Here is a 17,578-nt window from a genome sequence, read left to right on the forward strand (position 1 = left end):
GAGAAATTAAAAACTCCTACAAGAGGCAGAGCATGAAGTTCTGGGTGTGAAAATTTCCGTGAATTACTGGAGACAGCCAAATGACTGAGCTCCAAGCTCCTCATGAGGGGAAACAAGGCCTGAAATTTGCTTTGGGTCTAAACTAATGCTTCAAGACTTGTCTCCAAGAAATAAAATGTTGTCAGAAAAGCTCACCCCCTCAAAGATAGATGAAAAGCTCCTACTAGAGACAGAGCATGAAGTCCTAGAAGTGAAAATTTCTGTGAATTACTGGAGGGAACCAAATCACAGAGCTCCAACCTCTCTGTCAGAGGAAACGAGGCCTGGAATTTGCTTTGGGTTCAAATTGGTGCTTCAAGAGTTGTGACCAAAATATAAAATGCTGTCAACAAAGCTCACACCCCTCAAAAAGAGATTAAAAGCTCTTATAAGAGACAGAGCATGAAGTCTTGGATGTGAAAAGTTCCATGAATAACGGGAGGGAGCCAAATGAGAGTCCCAACCTCCTCCTGAGGGAAAACAAGGCCTGGAATTTGCTTTGGGTCCAAACTGAGGTTCCAAGTGCTCCAAGACTTGTCTCCAAAAAATAAAATGTTGTCAGCAAAGCTCACACCCTCAAAGAGAGATGAAAAGCTCCCACAAGTATCTCTGGACTAAACCAAGGCTCCATTATCTCTGGGCAGTCGCAGGGCTCTGTCACAGAGCAGCACCAAGAACTAACAAAGCTTTGCAATGACACTGATCTGTTCTGCCCCAGCCCAAACTGACACAAAACCAACCAGCCCATCCCAATTTCCACAAAACAGCTGCTGGAACACCAAGTCTGCACCTCCCAGGTTATTTGCTTGCAAACAAATGGCTGAACATCCTCCAAACACAATAAGGATCTCATTAGAGCTTTAATTTTGCCCTTCCCTTCACTTGCCTTCCTGGCTTTGGGGAAAGCAGTGAAGTTCAAGGCTGCAGAGAAAAGGAGGAAGGAAGAGAAATTCCTGCAGGCCCCAGAAGTTTTCTATTAAAGCTGCTTTAAGGCTTCCCATGTGGTTCCAATAGACACAGCAGTGCCCAGCATCAATAGCACCACATGAAAGCACTGAGCTGGCCTGCAAAGTGCTGATACTGAGGAAAAGGCAACACCAAATAAGCTCATGTTTGTCTTTTTCTCCTCTTCTTTTCTCCCCTAATCACCCTCCCTACCCATCTGCCTGCTCAGACACCACTGGGATAATGCAGAACAACTGCTGGGCTCAGCCCACGCCCAGAGCCTGGGGCCCTGCATGGCTGAGGATGAGATAAATGGGACAGAAAATCCTTTTTGGGCTCTGCACAAAATTTAGCCACTTTCTCTGCCACAGGCTCGGGACAGGAAGCTACATGAATGCACCCTGAGAACTCTGATTCCAGCCATATTTCCTCACACTTTCCTTTCGAGTTGATGCCTCAGGTTTGGCTTTTCTATTCTCCAGATTCTGTGCTGATGCCTCAGGTTTTGGCTTTTCTATTTTTCACATGCTGTGCTGCTTTAGTGTGTGAGTCTGGGTTCACATCATGGGATGGTGAGCTCTGTGCACAGAGCAGGGAGACAAAACAATTCCTGCTCCAGCTGGGCACCAAGGACAAATGATCCAAATCTCAGCCCAGGAGCACAAACACCGTGGGCTGGAGAGAGAAAAACAAGGGTGGGACTGGACTGCATGGGCTAAAGCTGAAATTGGACAATTATTCACTCCAAGATGCAAACTGAGCAGAACTTATAATTTTGTGACTGATCATCTGTTTTTTAGGACCATTAAGGTTCATCCTGGGTTCATTTTGGAACAATTTTGGTTCATCTTGGGTGCAGCCCTGGCTGGGCTCTTGTGCTGCCCAAGGTGGATCCATTGAGGAGAAACTTTTCTGAAATCCCTGCTTTATCCTGTAACTCTTTCCAGTCCCGCCTTCTCAAGGCACCACAATGACAGCAGCAGGAATTCTGAGCCCCACAGAGCGTGGGGATGTCCTGCCCTTGGACAGCTCTGTCCTCCACACCAGCAGAGCATCCCAAAGTGCTGCAGTTTGGGATTTGGGTCAGACAGACTGACCACAAATGGGAACTGAGTGACAAAATGTGCTCTGAATCAACACGAATCAACAACCTCTTATCTTCCAAGCCAGCACAACTTTCCTTTTGAACCTCATGATGCTTCCAAGACAAGAGAAATAATTCACCTTCCTTTTGATTCCTGACTCAGCAGCTCAACAGCAGCTTGTAATTAATTTACAATTTAAATTCCCAACTGCACCACCACGCTCAGGTGACCCATTTTCTACTCCTGGGTGTAAAATTTTTTTTTTTTTCATTCCTGTTCACACTCTCTGCCAACCCAAAGAGCAACCTGGGGTCCTCAAACCATTCCCAGATCCAAGGTAATCCCTGGGAGCAGTGCAGGGATAACAGGATCATTTCTTTTTTTTCCCTGGCATAACAGAACTCCAAAAAAAAAAAAAAAAGGAAGCAGAACAGAACAATGGACATCCTGCTGTGCTTTGTTAACAAACCTCTGTCAGGAACATCCTCCCCTGGGAGGAGACAGCATCCAGCTGCTAAATCCATGAAGGAACTGGACATGCAACACAACTGAGGCAGTTTTAAGGATAAGCCACAAGTCCTAACAAAGCTCAGGTGGGCCAGCACCTGATAAAGCTCTTAATTGAGCAGTTCTGGGCTCAATTTTAAGTCTCTTTGAAGGGTTCACATCTTTTTAAGGTCAGAATCTGCATCATGACATCATTTTAGGGATTTGGTTTTGAACTTTGAAGTGTTTAGCACTCTGCCAGTTTTATTGAGCGTCCATCTCAAAATAATATTTACACCTGTGTGACCCTAAAAGCTTCATTTTTATGACAACAGGACCTACCTCCAAATAATTCTGGACTCCAACCAGGGCCTGATCACTCTTGGTCTCCATAACCCCACTGCAGAGCAAAACAAGTATGATTTATTGATGTCAACATTTAGGGACTTGACAGAGCCCACCAAAAAATTCAGGACTTCTTGGATCTTCCCACAGAACTTGCAGGGACCAAACACTGAGGAATGGGCAGGGAAAGTGCCTTATTGGTTATTAAGCGTATTAAAATCTAAATTATTAAAATTAAAAGTGGTTATTTTCCAGAAGGGATGTTGGAAATAAAATAACCCTTCAAATGTTCCTCTCTGGACTGGCCCTTGAGACAGAGGCTGACAGGAAAGTAAGGCAGATAAGTTAGTTTGAGATTAAACTATTTAGGGCCAGGAGTTGGTTGCCAGTTGGAGGCCAGGACTTGTGAATGTCATAAATTGACTAAAAGGCCACAAGGACAGTTTGTGGTGAACTTCCTGCTCTGTCCTGCTGCCCCAGCCTGAGAGAAACTTTCCTTCTCCTCTGCCCCTTTCTGTCTTTTTGCCTTGCTGGTTTGATGCATTTGCTGCCTGAACCATCCCTTTTTCTGTGCACAGCACGGTCCAGCTCTCACCTGCTCAGGAAGGGGTTAATCTCTCACCGGGACACTGTTCTCATCCAATCCTCATCAAACTCTCCGAATTCTGCTCTACCCAAACTCTGCCATCCCATATTCTGCTCTCCCTAAACTCCACTCCTCCAAACCCTGTCCTCTCTCCAAATCCTGCCATCCCAAATTCTGCTCTCATTCCTTCCTCCCCAAACTCTGGCCTGCCCAAACTCTGCTCTCAAATTCTGCTCCCCCGAGTTCTGCTCTTCCCATTGTACTCATCCAGCCCTCCCCAAACCTTGCTCTCCCAAACCCTGCTCACTCCAAGCTCTATCCCCAAGCTGTCCCCAGTCTCTGTCCCCAGCCCCGCTGTCTCCATGGCTCCCCGGGGCCGGGCGGGGCACGTACCTGTACCTGGTGCCAAAGTACTGAAAGAACACCAGGTACCGGGCAGGGGCACCGGCCATGGCCGGCCCTCCGGGACCCGGGCACAGCCCCGGGAACACAGACCCGGCACGGAGCGGGCCGGGCAGGGCAGCACCGCCCGCAGCGCCGCCCCTTCCCCCGGCCGGCACGGCCGCTTCCGGCGCGGCACGGCACGGAACGGAACGGAACGGCGGGGACCGGAGGAGAGCGGGGCGGGCTGGTGGGGAACGGGGTGGGCTGCAGAAGAACGGAATGGGATCGCGGGAGCCAGGATGGGCTGGTGGGGAAAGGGGTGGTCTAATGGGGAACAGGGATGGGCTGGAGAGGAACGGGGTGGGCTGGTACGGAACGAACGGGATGGGCTGGTGGGGACCGGGAAGTGGGCTCAGGTGACCGGGATGGGCTGCTGGGAATCGAGGATGGGCTCTGGGGAACAGGGATGGGCTGGTGGGAGATAGGACCTGCTCATGGGAACTGGGACCTGGTAATGGGGACCTTGGATGAGCTCATGGGGATCTGGGATGTGCGGTTCGGAACCTGGGATGTGATCATGGGAGTCAGGATGTGCTGATGGGATGGGAACTGGGATGTTGTGCAAACATCAAACCCCTCTGGAACCCTGGGCTTCACCTCAGCTGCTCCTCAGCTCTCCACTGTGCTGCCTGCAACTCAGTTGGATGGAAGAAAACAATAATAATAAAAATAATAATAATGTTGTATTGATTTCAGCTAAGAAAACACATAAAGCAGGGACCACAAGAGATGCTCCAAGGGCTGGGAGAGCTGGGAATGTTAAAAACCTGGAGAAGGCTCCAGGGAGACCTCAGAGCACCTTCCAGGGCCTAAAGGGGCTCCAGGAGAGCTGCAGAGGGACAAGGGACAGAGTGACAGGACACAGGGAATGGCTTCCTTGGAGTGGAATTCCAGAGCAGCTGCCCCTGGATCTCTGAAAGTGTCCAGGGCCAGGTTGGAGCACCCTGGGATGGTGAAAGGTCCCTGCCCGTGGCAGGGGGTGGGAAAAATGGCATTAAACATCAAATTTCACTTCATTTCGTCCGTGTTCCTGTCCATGGCTGGGTGAGGTCTCCTTGTGACATCTGTCAGGGCCCTTGGCCTGTTGATTCACTCATGGCTTCAGTTTAGAGGTAGGATTTTCTTCAAACATGGGATTTTCACGTCAGGCCCTTCTCTCAGTTCACAGAAAGTTCATCTGAAACCATCAGTGAGCGATGTGGTTGCTGCTGCTGGGTCTGTGGTGCTGGGTGGGTGGAAGATCAGGATTAATTAACCTCAATTAGCCACACCACTGTTTGTTGCCTGTCCTGTGGCAATGGAATTCACCTTCAGCTGGACCCACAAACCCAGATGTGCTCCTTCCCCAAGTGATTCCTGCAGATTTATCCCCTGGCTGCTGGCAGCAGTAAATCCACTGCTTATGGAAAATGAAAAACTGGATTAAGGAGGGACAGGATTGGTGCCAATCCTGCTGCTGGTTATGGAATTTTACCATTCGATTGGGTTTGTTCATCCTGCCTGGAAATCATGGAAGGGTTTGGATTGGAAAGCTGAAATTCAGCTATTCTGGAAATCATGGAAGGATTTGGATTGGAGAGCTGAAATTCAGCTATTCTGGAAATCATGGAATGGTTTGGATTGGAAAGCTAAAATTCCTAATGACAGGTGAAAAAAAAAAAGGGAGAAGAGATAAATCCTAATGGCAGGTAAAAAAAAAAAGGGGGGGGGGGTGAAATGTGGATAAATCCTAACAATAGGGGAAAAAGATGGATAAATCCTAATGGCTGGTGTGCAGGAGGGGAGGTCAGGGCTGTGTCCGTGCCGTGTCCGGTTCTGTCCGGGGCTCCGCAGGAGGCGGGTCCGTGCTGTTCCCGGTTCTGTCTCGGTGCTGCGGGAGGCGGATCGGAGCCGTGGCAGGGCTGGACCGGGGGCTGCGCCCGGTGACGTACCCGGTGCCGCAGCCGGTTCCGTGGGAGGCTGGGCTGTATCCGGCGCTATTCCTGGTGCTATTCCCGGTTCCATCCCCGGTTCCGTGGCGGTGCCGCGGGAGGCTGGGCTGTTCCCGGTGCTATTCCCGGTTCCATCCCCGGTTCGGTGGCGGTGCGGGAGGCGGGCCGGTGCTGTTCCCGGTTCCATCCCCGGTTCGGTGCCGGGAGGAGGCGGGCCGGTGCCGCGGGGGGCGGGCGCTGCCCGCGCTGAGCGCAGCCGGCGGGCGATGCGCTTCCTCCGCTGAGCGCAGCGCGGCCGAGCCCGAGCCGGCAGGATGACGGTGGAGTTCGAGGAGTGCATCAAGGACTCGCCCCGGTTCCGGTAAGCGCCGGGGCCTCCCCGGGAACGGCTCGGGGCGGTGCGGGGGGAACGGAAAGACGGGCAGGGCCGCGGCCGGGCAGAGGGAGCGGGGCCCGGTCAGAACGAGCCGGGCTCGGGCAGAGGGAACCGGGCCCGGGAAGGAAGGGCCGGAGCCGGGGTCGGGAAGGGCCGGAGCCGGCGATGCTCGGGCCGAAGGCGCTGCCCTGCCGTGCCCGCATCCCTCCCGCACCCCGACTTCCCGTTCCCCGCACCCTCCCTTCCATGTGCCCCGCATCCCTCCGTGTGCCCCATCCGTCCTTGTGCCCCCCATCCCCCCGTGTCCCCATCCCTCCATGCCCCGCATCCCTCCGTGCCCCGCAGCCCCCCGTGCCCTGCTTCCGTGTCCCGCATCCCCGCTGCTCCCGGAGCTTGGCACGGGATCAATTCGGGGTTTTTGGGGCTCGCAGCGCCGGTCCCCGCCGGGAACGCGCATCCCCCGGGGCTCGGCCGGGCGGCGCTGCCCGGAGCCGCCCGCAGAGCCGCTCAAGGGGAATACACTCATTTTCCATGCGCTCACATTCCCGGCTCTCGGAGGGTGGATTTTTTAATTTATTTTTTTTTAGCGGTCTTGGAGGAATCTGGGCTGTGACAACAAAGGCTCCGGCTTGGCTGTGCTCTCGCATCCACATCAGGCCGGGGCTGGCGGGGAAGGAGCCGGCAGCTGCCGCTCCATTGTGCCCAGAGCATCCTGGCTGCGTGTCTGGAGGGGCTGGGATGCGCTGGGATGTGCTGGGATGTGCTGCTGCTGTTCGGGGAGAGCAGAGCTCCCGCAGGCAGCGATCCCCGCCGCCCCAGCGCCGTCTGCATCAGCCAAATGCAGACAAAAGCCTGCAGGAGCGGCTGGGGCTGCCTGTGTGTGCAGGGGAAGGAGTTATTGGAGGGTGTCTCTGCTTCCTGCAGATGTTTTGTGTTGTTCCTGCTCGGAATCTTTTTGTTTATTGGGAAAAAAAAAAAACCAACAAGAAAAAGCAGCTTGCGTTTTGTTGGAAGTGTGTTTAGGAATGGTTTCTAAAGCGTTCAATGGTTTGCTGAAGCATTTCTAGAAGTGGTTGGGGTGCAGAAGGGTTGCAGTGGTCTGTGGCTGAGGCCGGGCTGCCAAATTGGCATTTTGTGGTGCTGTGTGTTTGTGGAGGTAACACGTGTGGCTGGGATGTGGGAAGGGTCACCCTGCACGTAGTTTTATTGGGATCCTGCTGGGAGATCTGCTCATCCTGCAGGGAGATGCTGCTCATTCTATAGGGAGATCCTGCTCATCCTACAGGGAGATCCTGCAGGGAGATCCTGCTCATTCTCAGGGAGAGAGATCCTGCTCATTCTCAGGGAGAGAGATCCTGCTCATTCTCAGGGAGATCCTCTAGGGAGATCCTGATCATTCTCAGGGAGATCCTGCTCATCCTCAGGTAGATCCTGCAGGGAGATCTGCCCATTCTCAGGGAGATCCTGCAGGGAGATCTGCTCATTCTCAGGGAGATCCTGCCCATTCTCAGGTAGATCCTGCAGGGAGATCTGCTCCTTCTCAGGGAGATCCTGCTCTTCCTGCACTGCCAGGTGCTGGGCAGGGCCAGGTGAGGTGACAGCTCTGGCATCATGGGACTTTTCATAGAGTGAGGCAGGAAATGCTTTCATCAACCCTCTGCTCACTTAGCATCCATTAGGATTTATCCACCTTTGTTTCCTGGTTTTTTCATCTATCATTAGGATTTAACACCTTTCCCCCCCCTTTTCTTTTGTATGTCATTAGGATTTATCCACCTTTGTTTCCCTTTTTTTTGGCCTTTCATTAGGATTTACCCACCTTTTTTTCCCCTATCATTAGGATTTATCCATCTTCTCCTCCCCTTTTTTTCCCACATATTATTAGGATTTACCCACCTTTATTTCCATTTTTTTTCACGTATCATTAGGATTTACCCACCTTTTTCTCCTCTGTCATTAGGATTTAACCACCTTCCCCCCTTTTTTTATTCCACAAATCATTAGGATTTATCCACCTTTATGCCCCACTTTTTATCCACATATCATTAGGATTTACCCAGCTTTATTTCCTTTTTTCCCCCCCCATCATTAGGATTTACCCAGCTTTATTCCCCTTTTCCCCCTATCATTAGGATTTACCCACCTTTATTTTCCCTTTTTTTTCCCCCACATATCATTAGGATTACCCACCTTTATCCCCTTTTTGTTTCCTGTCATCCCACCCCATTGTGCTGCAGAGCACGAGAACTGCAGGGTGGCCCCGAGCCAGAGCTGTGACCTCACTGTCCAGCTGTCTGTCTGTCTGTCTGTCTGTCCCACATGGCACTGACCCTTTTCCTGCTGACGTCAGCCCTGATTGATCTGTTTATTTATTTATTTTGCCCCTGGTGTGTGTGTGTGGGCTCCAGGCCAGGTTTTTCAGCATCATTCTGCTCTGTCCATGAAAACAAAACAGCTCTCAGAGCCCTCCCTTGGACCTTGATCAAAACCACTTATTTAAGGCTGGAATTATGAACTATTTCCCCCATGGCCAGACACAGAATCTCTGTTAGAGGGAGAACAAGAGATTAGACATTTCAGGAGCTAGGGCATTTCAGGAGGGTTGGAATATGTGCAGCAGGGGAATATTTAAATTATGAACAGCTCAGATAGTGAGAAATTCTGATGTTGGGAGGGAAAAGAAGAATCAAGTTGAATTATTCGGAGTTCACACCTTGAATATTGAGAAATCCTGATGTTAGAAGGAAGAAAACAGAAACAAGTCGAATTACTCAGACTTGACACCTCCATTATTGAGAAATCTTGATGTTAGAAGGAAGGAAGGGAACTAAGTTGAGTTTTTCAGAATTTACACCTCAAATATTGAGAAATTTTGATGTTAGAAGGAAAAAGAACTGAAATACTCAGACTTAACACCTCAGATATTGAGAAATCTTGATGTTAGAGGGAAAAAAAGAACCAAGTTGAAACATTCAGAGTTTACACCTCAAATATTGAGAAATCCTGATGTCAAATCCCCCTCATCACTTCCTACCTGATAAATTCCAGTTCCTACAAAGAAAATTGACTTTTTTTAATGTTTCAAATGCCATTATTTAGATGTGTCTCAGCTCCAGCTTGGCAGATAAAGCTGATTTCTGCCAGGCACTTGCAGAGGCGTGGCTGCAGTTCAGGTAAACAATTTAATGACCTGGCAGGACCTGTTCTTGCACCTCTGAGGGTTTTTATCTCCCAGCAGGAGTTTGGGAAATCTAGGAACACTCTTTTTGTGGGAATGGATTTGTAGAGAATTCCTAAATCCACTGAGAAATCCAATTTAATCAGTCCTCTGCTCACTTAGCATCCATTGGGATTTATCCACCTTTATTTCCCTTTCTTTTTTTTGCCTGCCATTGGGACTTATGCACCTTTTTTCCCCTATCGTTAGGATATTTAACCATATATTTATATTTGTATATTTTTATAATATATTTATGTATATATTTATATTTCAATATATTATATATAATATAAAATATATAATTATATATTTTATATATTTATATAGTAATATATAATATAGTTATATATTATATATATTTCTATATTTATATAAAAATAAATATTCTTTCTTTTTATATTTCTTTTTATATTTATATTTATATATTTTAGGTACTGAGTTGGGTTTTTTTTGTAAGGTATTATTTATATATAAAAATTCCGCTCAGAGTGGACGGAATGAGGCTGAAGGCCCAGTTTGGTGTCAGGGCTTAGCAGGGAACAGCTGAATTTTGGAGGGGTTTTTGCTCTGGATTATTTTGGGCAGGAAGGTTGGGAGCTGTAACCTGAGCTGCAGGAGGGATTTGGGATTTGGAATTTGGGGTTTTGGGTTTGGGGTGGCTGCAGCTGTCCCTGAGTTTGTCCCACAGCACTGCCACCCTCAGCTTCAAAATCAAAAATTAATTTTAATTAATTTCCTACTTACAGAACTCTCAGCTTCAATGTCAAAAATTCATTTATTTCCCACTTATAATACTTTATTAATTACATTCAGTTTATTAGCTGAAAATATCTATTCATCTATTTTAGTTTATCTGGTTTAACTTTGGGGTCTTCCCACAGGGATATTTGGGGTCTTTATAAAGAGATTTTTGGTGTCTTCCCATGGAGATATTTGGTGTCTTCATAAAGAAATATTTGGGTTTTTCCCACAGGGATATTTGGGGTCTTCCCACAATATTATTATTTACAAAACTGGAAAGCTCCTGAAGTAGAGGAAGGAATGAAAATCAAATTTTGGACTCCTCGGCTCTTCTTTAGCAGTGGCCCCTTTAAATCCTGATTTCATAACTATGAAATTTCAGCCACAGGATGAATTCTTTTATTTTAAAAAAATGAATTTTTCTGGTTTTGCTTAAAATTAAACCAGGCTTCTGCTGGCTTGGTTATCTGGAATAAAGAAAAGAGCCCTTGAAAGGGACCTGGAGTCCAAGTCTGGTTGAATTTTGAGAACAGGACAAAATGTTTTTGGGAGCTTGAGGGTTTTTGGGTTGTTTTTATTTTTTTCCATGTTTGCTTCCCTCTCTCAGGGCTGGATTGGGATTCCAGGCATTTGCTGGGTGCAGCTCCCCAAGTGTTTGTTCCACTCAGGGATTTCTGAGCTTTATCTGAGGTAAAGCTTTGCTCAAAAATGAGGGTGGAGGAGAGGAGGTGATAAAAAAGCAGAATTCAGGGCTTTTGTGGGGGGAAAAAAGGGGGAATTTGTTCCCTTTTTGACAGCAATTCCAGGCTTGGAGGGAGGAGGGAACGTGGAAAAATGAGATTTTTTTTTTTTTTACCTGGCAGCTGCTTTTCCTTCTTTGGGGCAATTCAGTGTTAAAATCTGGGAATGGGAATTTGAGGAGCAGAATTCCCTGCCTGGAGGGGGGTGGAGCAATGGGAGTTGTGTTCCTTGTAATTAATTAAGGAATTAATTGTAGGCCTTAATCTCAGGCTGTGGGGGGGATTTGGGGTGAATTGGGGGTCAGTTGGGGATGAATTGGGGGTGAATTAGAGGTGAAGAGCCAATAGTAAAATAGATTATATTAATTATAAATTATATTAATAGCAAATATCATTTGACATTATATTAATTATAAATAAATGTAAAATACAGTCTATAATATAGTAATAAAATATATACATATTATTATATTAATTATAAATAAGTGTAACATACAAATATATAATCTATAATAGTTTAAAAGGTAATATTTTAGTTAATTATTATTATATTAATTATAAATAAATGTAAAACACAAATATAATTTATATAAATATAAAATAGAAATATTAATTAATATTCTATTAATTATAAATAAATAAAATTATAAATCTTATATAGAATATTAAGTATAAATATAATACAGAAATATTAATTAATATGATAATTATTAGAAATATTATTATACTTTTCTTTATAATAAATTTATTTATTATAATTAACTAGGAATTATGTCTAAATATTAATAAAAATTATCACTTTATTTTTGTTTTGAAATTTATTTATTATTTTATTGTAATTTATGTATTAATAAGATAAATTAATATTGATTATATTGATAGGTACAAATAAATAGTAATGAATTATTTTATTTGTTATTTAGAAATATTAATGTATACCCATGATGATGCATATCTGTGACGCAGGGCTGATGGCCCAGCTCATGGTGGCACATCCCAGAGCCCAGTGCTCACTCAGGCCTAAATCAGCCTCGGGTGGCGCCGTCCAAAGAGATGCTGTCACATCAGGGGCTGAGCTGCGCCTGCTGCACCCCGGCTGCTGCAGCTCCAGCTCCAGCGGGGTTTAACCCTTCCTGTTCTCTGGGAAATGCTGCTGCTCCCAGCTGCTGTGACAGCACGGAGGGGCTGCCAGCACGTGGGATTTCAGGATGAGCTCCTGGGATGTTTAATGGGAATAGCAAACACCCTGCACACTCGGGTTTCGCCAGGCTCTAGGGAAGCATCCCCAGGCTTTGGAATGCTCATGATACCTTGGAATGCTCAGGATAAACTCCCAGGATGTTTAATTGCAATAAAAGACCCTGCACACACAGGAGTGGGCTTTTCTCAGGGGTTGTGCCAGGCCTTGGGATGCTCAGGATGAGCTCACAGGATTTTCAGTGGCAATAAAAAGCCCTGCACACTCTGGGGTGGGGATCCCCAGCACCCAGGGCTTGTACCAGACTTTGGAATGATCAGGATGAGCTCCCAGGATGTTTAATAGGTATAAAAAGCCCTGCACACACAGGGGTGGGGATCCTCAGCACCCAGGGCTTGTGCCAGGCTCTAGGGAAGCACCCCCAGGCTTGGCAGATCTGAGAAGCCCTTCAAGCCTTGTCCTTGTCCTGCTCCATTCCAGCTCAGGGACACGCTGCTGTTCCCACAGCTCAGCCTCGGGCACAGTGTCCCCCCTCTGTTCTCTGATAAACCCAGACTTTGGCAGTGGGGCAGGGTTTGTCCCCAGGATGGCAGAAACATCCACCACAGTGCTGGCACTGACCCAGCAGGAGGGACCTCTGCCTCCCTTTTTCCTTTTTCCTTTTTCCTTTTTCCTTTTTCCTTTTTCCTTCCCTTCCCCTTCCCCTTCCACCCCTTCCCAGATTTCCTTTTTCCTTTCCTTTTCCCTCCTCTTCTCCTTTCCTCTCCCCTTCCCTCTCCTCCTTTCCCTTTCCTTTCCCCTTCCTCACATTTCCTCACCCTTCCCTTCCCTCTTCTCCTCATTTTCCCTCTTTTCCCACCTTTCCCCACCTTCCCTCATTCCCAGATTTCCTTTTTAACTTCCTTCTTCCTCTTCTCCTCCTTTCCCCTCCCCTTCCCTCCTTTCCTTTCCTTTCCCCTTTTCCACCTTTCCTCACTGATCCCTTCACCCTTTTCCTCATTTTCCTCCTTTTCCCTCCTTTCCTTTCCCCATTCCCACCTTTGCCCACCTTCCCCCATTCCCACATTTCCTGTTCTGCCCACCTGGCATTTGGGGGCCGTGGAGGCAGCAAAGTGACATTTTTTTTGAGGCAACAAAGTGACATTTTTTTGAGGAGGGGCATCCTGCCTTTGATTCCCAGAGTGGAATCCGAGCCAGATTGAGCCGGGGAGTTGGGAAGGAGGCGAGGATCTCTTGATGTGCCACTGACTCATCTGAGCTGGGAGATAAAGCACGAAACTGTGGGATGGTGCCAGCTCCCAAACTGGGCTGAGAGCCTGGAAACCTCCAGGATTTGGGATGGGGGAGATGGCAAGCCAGGTTTGTGGGCTTTCATCTCACCTGGGGGTGACAGGTGGGTGCACACAGGAAATCATGAGTGAATTTTAGCTGGATGCTCAGTGTGGAAGGCTCAATGTGGGAATCCTGGGGGGCCGAGTCCTGCTCTGCCCCTGGCCTTGGGGCTGGAGTTCTCCTCTGCTCAGCCCCATTCCTACAAGACCAGCTTTGTTCTGCCTGCAGCACAGAGGATGCTTTCATTTTCCTCCTCATCCATGTCTCCTGCCTGATGATTCCCCCTTCCCTCAACAATTTGGCTTTTTCTGTGAGCCAGGGAATGCAGGACATTCTCAGGGATGCTTTTCCTGCATCCAGAGGGGATTCAGGACCTCAGAGGGATGGGACAGGCAGCAGGAAATCTGGGAATGGGGGAAATGTGGGGAAGGGAGAAAGGGAAAGGGGAAAAGGGGAAAAGGAAAGGGGAATGGGGGAGAAGGAAAGGAAAGGGGAAAGGGGAAAAGGAAAGGGGAAAGGGGGAAAAGAAAAGCAGGGAAGGGGAGAGAGAGCACCCACAGCACGTGAGGTACTCCCCTCCAAAAATCATCCAAAATCCCCTCCAAAATGTCCTTTCCCACACCTGGAGCACTGACACACTGATTTTTCACGTGGGGATGAATTCCACAGCCACATTCTCCTGAAAAGTGGGACTGTGCCCAGCCCCTGAGGGGAATAAATCAAAATTAGGGATGAGCAGCTCCAGGGCTTTCGTTCACACTCCCCCAGCAGCCCCATAAACTCTCACCCTTTTAGGAGAGGGTTGTGGTACTGGGAAAAAATCCCAATTTTGTGGCACAGCAAAACCCATCTGGCAGCAGTGGGAAGGTGCCAAATTGTCACTTGTCACCCAAGTGGCACCAAGAGGAAGGGGCAGGGGCTTGGTGCCACTGCAGGGCTGCCTTTGGCACGAAAAGCCTTTTCAGCCCCAAACAAAGCCAGCCCAGAGGTTGGGGAGCTCCAGCTCCAGCCAAGGCCCAGAGGAGGAGGGGAAAAATGGAAAAAAAATAGAAATAAAGAGCATTTAGTGCTGAAAGAGATCCCTGCTGGGGGAAGTCTCAACAAAAGCTGCTGGAGCTCCTCCAGCCCTGTGGGTAAACGGTGCCACCAAGGTCACTTGGGGAGAAGACAGAACTGTTTGAGGCCTTTTTTTTTTTAATTTAAATCCATTTTGCTTGTCAAAGAAAGCAAACAAATGTCTAAAGGGTCTTGTGGCACAGAATGTGTCTTTCTTCAGCTCAGGAATAGAATATTCCTGTGTTCAGGGCTGCCTGTGCAGTTCCACTCTTGTGCCAGGCATTTCTCACTGGGTTTTCCTAAAAGCACCCGGGAGCTGTGGTGCCAAAATCTTCTGCTAAAATCAAAAATCAGCTAAAATCAACTCTGCAGCTGGACTGTTCCCCTGAAAGAAAAGAAAATCAAAAATTAATTAATATTCAGTGCAGAGAGGAAGGTGGGGATGCGTTCAGGGATAAATTCCTACAGTGAACTCTAGGCGGGAGCTGCAGAAAAATAAAAATATTCAGAGCAGAAAGGAGGGCGGGGTCCATCCAGGCCTGGAACCAGTTCCAGAATAATTTACCCAGAATAAATCCCTGCAGAGAGCTGCAGGTAGATGGTGCTGAGCAGGTGATTTCCAGAAAATTCCAGATGTTACTGGGGAGGTTTGGCTGGGAGTTGCCAGGGAAAAACCCGTTATCATCAGATCCATGACATCAGGAGTGCATTAGGAGGGCTAAGGAAGGATTTCATCTCTAAGCCATTAAATCCTGCAATAATTGAGGTTGGAAGAAACCTCTGGAGGTCACCAAATCCTCATGACCTTCCCCAAGTAGCTCCTTGGTGCTGCAGGAGCTTGGAGAAAAACACTCAAATATTGATTAAATTTAATTTAAATTGATTAAATTCCAATTCCTGACTCTTAAAATCAGAGCAGAAACGAGAAGAAAAATGGGAAGAAGAAGAAAAAGGAATGGGATTTTGTGTGCATTATAAAACTCCATATTTTCTGCTGAAAACTGCCAGGTTTTTGCTAAATATTAATGTTAAAAAAGTCAACTAAACACAGCAAGCAACCAAAACTCTGCAATCTTACTCATCCTGCTTCAAAGCCTTGTCTAAACATCCACCTCCAGCGTCTCAGGGAGGGGAAGGAGCTGTAAACTGACATTTAACAAATTCCAGACAGGAATTGGGGTTTTTTGGGGCTCTGTAAAAACCTCCTGAGCTCTGCTGCCAGAGCCAGAGCTGAGTTCGGGCACAGAAATGGAGAAAAGTTCATTTAGGGGTTGTGCAGCTGCCTAAATCTCAGTGAAGATGGGGGGAAACAAGCACCAGGAAATGTCTGTGAAGTGAAAATAAGATTTGGGCATTAAAAAGAGGATTTGGGGCGGTGGAGCTCTGTGGGAGAGGAGCTGGAACTGAAGGACTTGGTGAAAAATCTGAATTTTTGAGGAACCACTGGAAGGAAGAAGAGGTTTTTCATCAGGCTTTAAAAAACTGAACCAGAAGAGAATAAAATAATGAAGAGAGAGATGATTTTGGTGTCACAGCCTGAATTTCTGCTGTTCCACCTGGAAGAATTTGATGAAAAATTCAAATTTTTGAGGAACCACTGCAATGAAGAAGAGATTTTTCAGCAGGCCTTTGGGAAAAAACCCTGAAATGAGGATAAAACTATGAAGAGAGAGATGATTTTGGTGAATTTCTGCTGTTCCACCTGGATTTTCTCGTCCTGCTCCCACTGGCACAGCCTCCACCTCTCCATGGTGCCCTCAGCCATCTGCGGAGAGATTTTAGTCAAGATTAGGATCGAGCTTATTCCATTATCGTGGAGCAAAACCAGGAGAGCCCAAGCACTGCAAACAGCTCTTCAGTGCCATTCCTCCATTAAGAAATTGCTGTGAGGGGGAAAAAAACCCTTTTATCCCAAGGACGGGGACATTTTAATGATGAGGTAAATCCCTCCACACTCCTCAGCTCACAAAAGGGGCAGTAAATGAATTATTCTTTATAAAACCTAACATGAACCTCAGACAAGGTGATAAAACAATTCAATTTTAAATTTTTTTAGTGACTTAAATATGAGTGGCCTTAAAATTATTTTTACAAGCTGTTTTTCCTTGGGTTTTTCCCACTTATTCCAAATTTTGGGTGAAGCAGCAATTTCCAGAGGGAGGAAATCAGCAGGGAATGGAGATGTCAGGGAAGGGAAGCAGCAGGAGGCACAGAGCTGGAAATTGGAGAATTTAGCAATTTCTGGCTGCTCAGGGTGGTTGAAAGGACAGGTAGCAGAAAATCTCATTGCTGCAGCAGTGCCAGCAGATCAGATCCCTGTGGAATTAGCATAACTCCTGCTATAAATAGATTTATCTGGGCCAGAGCAAGCTCGGCTGCTTTTGCCCACAGTCACCTCCAAACAAAGCAGCTCCTGGGGGCTTGGGGGCTCTTCTGGGATTCAAAGGAGATTTTTGGGGATGATCCCACTGAGGGGGCAGAGATTGCACTGAACCAGCCTCTCCTTTTTGTGGCAGCCAAGCTACCAGCAAAAAACCTTTGCCAAAAAAGCTCCTTGCCAAAAAACCTTTCCCAAAATCTCCTCGCCAAAAAACCATTACCAAAAAATAATGAGTAATGGGAAATGGGATGATGGGAAATTGGATAATAGGAAATGGGATGATGAACAATGGGAAATGGAAGTGGGATAATGGACAGTGGGAAATGGGATAATGGACAGTGGGAAATGGAAATGGGATAATGGACAGTGGGAAATGGGATAATGGACAGTGGGAAATGGAAATGGGATAATGGACAGTGGGAAATGGGATAATGGACAGTGGGAAATGGGATAATGGGATAATTGGAAGCCAGGCCCAGCATGACAAGGCCCAGCCTTGGCAGGGGATCAGGGAATCTCACAGAGCAGGACCGTGGGGCTGCAGCCAAGGGAACACAGCCCCAGTGTGGGCTCACAGGGAGCTGCTGTGGGGCTGCCACAAGCCAGGGCATTGTCCCCCTGCCCGGGCTGTCCCTGCCCAGGGAGCTCCAGGAGACAGTGGGAAAGGGGGAAAA

At 47.5% G+C, this 17,578-nt stretch overlaps 2 protein-coding genes across 4 annotated transcripts in view; one reads left to right on the forward strand and one right to left on the reverse strand.

Annotated features, from left to right (window-relative positions):
* Positions 1-6,002, reverse strand: part of PUSL1 (pseudouridine synthase like 1) — a 23,774-nt gene extending 17,772 nt beyond the window's left edge. The window contains exons 1-2 of one of the 3 annotated variants that reach the window (XM_074558308.1): positions 5,862-6,002; positions 2,898-2,955 (exon numbers count right to left, since the gene is read on the reverse strand). In XM_074558308.1, the coding sequence (XP_074414409.1) occupies positions 2,898-2,948 (51 nt within the window). In that variant the 5' untranslated portion in view covers positions 2,949-2,955; positions 5,862-6,002. Of the gene's footprint in view, positions 1-2,897; positions 2,956-3,879; positions 4,057-5,861 lie in introns of those variants that run through there. The other 2 variants (XM_074558307.1, XM_074558306.1) reach the window with 2 other exon arrangements.
* Positions 6,003-6,081: 79 nt separating this feature from the next.
* Positions 6,082-17,578, forward strand: part of ACAP3 (ArfGAP with coiled-coil, ankyrin repeat and PH domains 3) — a 33,271-nt gene continuing 21,774 nt past the window's right edge. The window contains exon 1 of the mRNA XM_074558310.1: positions 6,082-6,222. Within this exon, the coding sequence (XP_074414411.1) occupies positions 6,176-6,222 (47 nt within the window). The 5' untranslated portion in view covers positions 6,082-6,175. The remainder of the gene's footprint in view (positions 6,223-17,578) is intronic.

Source organism: Zonotrichia albicollis, chromosome 25, assembly GCF_047830755.1.
Source record: "Zonotrichia albicollis isolate bZonAlb1 chromosome 25, bZonAlb1.hap1, whole genome shotgun sequence".
NCBI lineage: Eukaryota > Metazoa > Chordata > Aves > Passeriformes > Passerellidae > Zonotrichia > Zonotrichia albicollis.